Source organism: Aplysia californica, unplaced genomic scaffold (assembly GCF_000002075.1).
Source record: "Aplysia californica isolate F4 #8 unplaced genomic scaffold, AplCal3.0 scaffold01019, whole genome shotgun sequence".
In the NCBI taxonomy this organism is placed as follows: Eukaryota; Metazoa; Mollusca; class Gastropoda; order Aplysiida; family Aplysiidae; genus Aplysia; species Aplysia californica.
In genome coordinates, this window is record NW_004798289.1 from 79,939 (window position 1) to 84,938 (window position 5,000).

A 5,000-nucleotide genomic window follows, 5' to 3' on the forward strand; every position below is an offset into this window, starting at 1 on the left:
CTTTTTCTTCTCCTTTTCCAATTTCTCTTTCCTTCCTTCCTCCGATCCTCTCATCAAAAAGGTCTTTTCTGACCGGGCCTTGATCCCCAGTGGACGCTCTCTCTTAGAGTAGAAGAAGAAGAAGAAGAAGAAGAAGAAGAAGAAGAAGAAGAAGAAGAAGAAGAAGAAGAAGAAGAAGAAGAAGAAGAAGAAGAAGAAGAAGAAGAAGAAGAAGAAGAAGAAGAAGAAGAAGAAGAAGAAGAAGAAGAAGAAGAAGAAGAAGAAGAAGAAGAAGAAGAAGAAGAAGAAGAAGAAGAAGAAGAAGAAGAAGAAGAAGAAGAAGAAGAAGAAGAAGGAGGAGGAGGAGGAGGAGGAGGAGGAGGAGGAGGAGAGGAGAAATGCGACATTTGTTATGTCAAAAGCATTCAATATAGAAAAGAACAGAAAATTGATTATAAAGCAATGGAAAGCTCTCTCTCTTTCTCTCTCTCTCTCTCTCTCTCTCTCTCTCTCTCTCTCTCTCTCTCTCTCTCTCTCTCTCTCTCTCTCTCTCTCTCTCTCTGTCTCTCTCTGTCTCTCTCCGGTCCGTTCGAAGATGAACGTTACGTCATTATAATAATATAATTGATGAACATTTCACATTGTGTTCCGCGCCATGAGTAGAGAGTCTATTCTCAAATGTAACAAAGACGCCAGAGAAGGCCGAAACAAGGACTGCTACAAGACAACCAACAGTTTATAATAAACTGCTTTCGACCTTAAACACCAGGGTGGTTGGAGGCGCCACTGGTAGGTCCTACCTCTTTACTTTCCCTCTGTTGTTTTTGTCTGTCTCACTTTTTCCGCTGTCAATGGCCAGATATCCGATTATACCATGCTGAAATGAGGAAAATTCCTGTAAAGGTCAGGTTGTGACGACACATTTCTGTGTGATGGGTGCTTTGACATAAAAAAGAAGTTTGACAGGTACGATCTCGCTCTCGTAGATCTTTAATAGATGCCAAATTGTTTATTGGCTCTGGTTTCTCAGAATAATTTCCTCACGCAAAATATCAAACATTGGTGCTTGGCGGGTGTTCTGTAGTTTGCTCCTTCTTCCCGATCAAATATATTTTTCTTTTCTTTTTTTCTTGGTAAGTGTTTTACGGCGCTCGAACTGTATAACGTCATATGAGCGCGTGGAACGTATTATCCTTTTTCAGTTGGTAGGAAATTTTGAATTTTGCCCTGATGGCGGCAGAAGCCTACTCTTGTTTTGATTTTTTTACCACCAAGGGATCTTTAAAGGGGGGGGGGGGGCTAAACCTGGAGGCTATCTCGCTTATTACAGGACCGAATTGTACCAAATTTCACACATATAACAAGCATAGTAAGGAGTCTTAAAATCCGCAGTCAAATTTGAGAGAAAAAGTTTCGTTTCCATGGATACGTCGCCATATTGGATTTTCTTGACATGTCTTACGTAATGAATACCGCACTTATCGCTCAAGGAAATTAATTGGGTTTTTTTAGCATGTGTGTTCACAAACATTAGATCTAGAAATTCGACTGTTGTTTTTTTCCTAATCGAATTAGAAAATTTTTAATGAATGTTTTCCTGATGCAGCATTCAAGTTTGCGAAAAATCCGTGAAAATCCACACTCCAGACACCACCAACAAAAATCTATTGCATATCTCAGAAGTTCAACAGACAATTTTTAGTATTACCTCTTTTCTTCATTCTGTGAAAATTTCATGAAGATTGGATGGAAAATGGTGGAGTTATTCAAAAAAGTATAGAGAAAAGTCGCATTTTGAGAAAACGGCCAATAAAGAAATATAAAATACTGACTTTATGAGGAAATGGCGGTTACAAACATGCCCGGTATGGGAAAAAAATACGGTTTTTGGGGGGTTCTTATGCCATGAAACAGTTGTAGGAGATCCTGAGGAAGCTAAAAATGCCTACAACTCAAATTCCATGATTTTGAATCGAATTTTTATTTTGGGGTTGTAGCCCCCCCCCCCCCTTAACGATCGCAACTTGCAGAGGGGACCTCCGAGATTTTTTGCCCTTGTGCGAGAAGGCTAGGTGTAGGTCTTTACTACCCTAAGATGAGGGGTATGGCTGAAAGACAGAAGAGAGAAGGAGCCAAGGTGTAGCAGTAGAAAGACTGCAGAAAAAGTCAGCCGTACAGTACGAGGAGGGGGAAAAGGAGGTTACGGGGTGGGGGCAGAAAGTGCTCACGAAAGTAGACGACAGAACATTGCTAGACAGCAGGAAAGGAGCTGAAAGGAGATAATTTTAGAGAAGAAACTTTTCCGTCTCTACCCTGATTCAAACCCGTGTGCGTCTATGGAGGGTCCGCCTTAGGTTCTACTGTTTGACTATCTCTCTGTTGTTTCTGTCTGTCTGCTTGTTTGTTTGCCCCATCCCAGCACTAAATGACCATTATTGTGTCAGCGATGAGCTTCTCTTTACTTTGAAAAAAAAACCCCAGTGTTTCACGCAGTTTTCCCCTTTATAATCTCTATATATGGCGCTATATTTGTGAAAGTTCGTCACTTACGCCGCCTAAAACTTCTGAACCACTTAACTTTCGAATTTGACAAAATTAATGATGGTTCAGAATCATTTACCCCCCGGGGCAGTGCCACTGACTGTAGTGTCTTTAGGCCATTCCCAAAAGGGGGGGGGGGGGGGCATTTCTCGTTCAAGCACAGTATAATTGTAAATGCGCTGACTCGTGTCACGCTCATAACTGTTCCTGACCTACAACAGGGAACTGCTGCTTTTTCTTTCCTAATCCTTACTATTGTCATTTTCCTCTACATCTTTAGTATGTTTGTCACTCTCTTGTGACCTACTATTCTTGGGTGCCTTGATAGTCGAAGCAGACCTTGTGCTGTTGAAGCTAGAGAGGTGAGCAGAATAAGTCTGATTCCCTGTAAAGACTTCTCTGTTGACACCCACCCTTTGGCGCTCATATGACGGTATGCAGTTGCCAGCGCCGCAAAATCCTCTACTATAAAAAAAATCAGAATCATTTAAAGGGTGCACAGTTTTATTAATGAGCCTGAAGTCACTGTAGTTTAATTTTCAGTTTTCTTTAGTTTCGTTTAGATCTAGTCTTGGGAAAGTTCGCCTTCTAAGACGCCATAGTAAACAAGTAGTTTCTGTTCAGTAGCCGTGCGAACTGCTTCCACACCTTTGAAATTCTGTAATGCACAACCACGAAAGCGAAGCGGAATAGAGGATCAATCTACACATCTAGTATATAGTTGACGACTTGGAAACACATAATGTGTCCCTTTCCACTTATAACTGCGAGAGCTACAAAGTTGAAAGTTGGCAATTACCTGCAAAAAGATAAATAGGTCCCCAAGACGGAGCCTGCATTTTTATTTATTCATTTCCTAAATTAGACAAATATATTTCACAAAAAGTTCCCGTCCTTCTTTGGCCTTTGTGATTTTTCCACTGAGAAACGAAACAAATCTGCGTAGCTGTCCTTCACTATGGAGGTGCCTGAAGTGATATTTTGCGAGGCGCAATTTGTTTTGAGAGTATATTATATCTAGACCTTCTAATTTCTGCATCTCTCAAGATTTATTGCTCCATTCCAGTACACTGTAAATATAGTAGGCAAATGACTTTCAGTTGATGATAACGCACTGATCATTCCTTTCATTGAAAGGGGGCCCAGCTATTTTAATATATTACTCACATCCAAGTTTCAAGGGAAGGAACATGTGACTTTTAAAAAAGAAATTAGGGCGAAAGTAAAGACAAGTAGAACAAGTGAGACTAGAATTGTTTGGAAGACCAGGGAGGACAAAAAAACCAACAACCAACCACTAGACAAAGTTTTGGTTGTAAAATGTTTAATGTTTTACGACCCTACCGACACCGTTTGGGTTTGTGTCGTTCGCTTTACAGACTGTTCCATTAGTCCAAGAGGTTGCTTATCGTTTTCAGCTGCACCTCCCATTGGGGAGGAGGTCGCCGTTGAACAGACTGACGTCAGAATCCCGCTTACCCAAATCCAAGAGACGTTGGCGTAAGGCAGCGAGACACCTTCGCCTTGCTTGGATTTGCTCTGTAAGCAGCATGTCTGTGATAGCCTTCAAGTCCTGGTTGATGGAGATTCGTTTCGAGATTCCAGACTCGAGTGACTCACCAAGACTCGAAAGCGAAGGCGTTAGGACAGACCGTTTTCTCCATGAGTGGCTTTTAGTTTCAGGATTTTGTCCTTCCGACTGCTCCATTTCCCCTGCAGCTCTTTTGCCTATGGGGTAGAAGCGTAGTCTCGGAGTCATGAAATAGGGTTGAGCGCCGTCTTCTTTAGAAAGATCGAAAGGATAGTTTTCATATGATGACGATTTTACTGCTCTGTTGGGGACGAAGATTTTCCCATGTACAGAGGTAGATTGTGAACTTACGCACAGAGTGGAGAGGCTGAGGCACAGAATGATAAACATCGTGTTTGCCTTCATTACGTAGGCTTTGGCTTGTTGGAAATTTCTATTCTGAGGGCTGTGGAAACGTTGACGATAAACGGAGATTGACGACTTCACCGAAACCAAGTCCTTGAAATATTTTCAATCTGTGAAAGAGAAAAGTAAAACAAATTACATGTTTGTCTAATTTGAGAGGGGAATACCAGGGAAAGTCTTAAATCATCATACAACATTCTTTCACCACAGCTATGTTGTCTTCGGGCAAACAAAAGAAAACCAACCCAAAAAAAATCATTAAAAACCCCCCCAAAAAACCAACGTTTGGGCTGTATCTTCAAACCAAGGCTTCAACGTTTGTGACGGAGTTCTGGGCACTTCGCTGTCGCAGACAGGAGAGCACACGCCGATTAAATAATCGAAGTGTTGATAGAGGCGTTAAACCTATACCATTTCACAGGAGACCGGAGTTTGTATCCAAAGTGGGGACTTTTTATCGAGTATTACAGTCTTTCTGCTGGGATATTGCACCACCCCTTTCCACCCAGGTTCCTCTCGACAAACTGGGTCCGAAACCTGCCTT

The 5,000-nt window shown here is 41.7% G+C and overlaps 1 protein-coding gene across 1 annotated transcript; it reads right to left on the bottom strand.

Annotated features, from left to right (window-relative positions):
* Positions 1–3,824: 3,824 nt before the first annotated feature.
* On the bottom strand, positions 3,825–4,471 carry LOC101852519 (atrial gland and califin peptides-like). The gene has a single exon (XM_013089689.2). It carries the CDS (start codon positions 4,454–4,456, stop codon positions 3,935–3,937), a length of 522 nt encoding a protein of 173 aa, XP_012945143.1. The 5' UTR covers positions 4,457–4,471; the 3' UTR covers positions 3,825–3,934.
* Between the last annotated feature and the right edge of the window lie 529 nt (positions 4,472–5,000).

Coding starts and splice junctions, on each gene's coding strand:
- LOC101852519 (XM_013089689.2), bottom strand. CDS start 4,456: ATGAAGGCAAACACGATGTTTATCATTCTGTGCCTCAGCCTCTCCACT.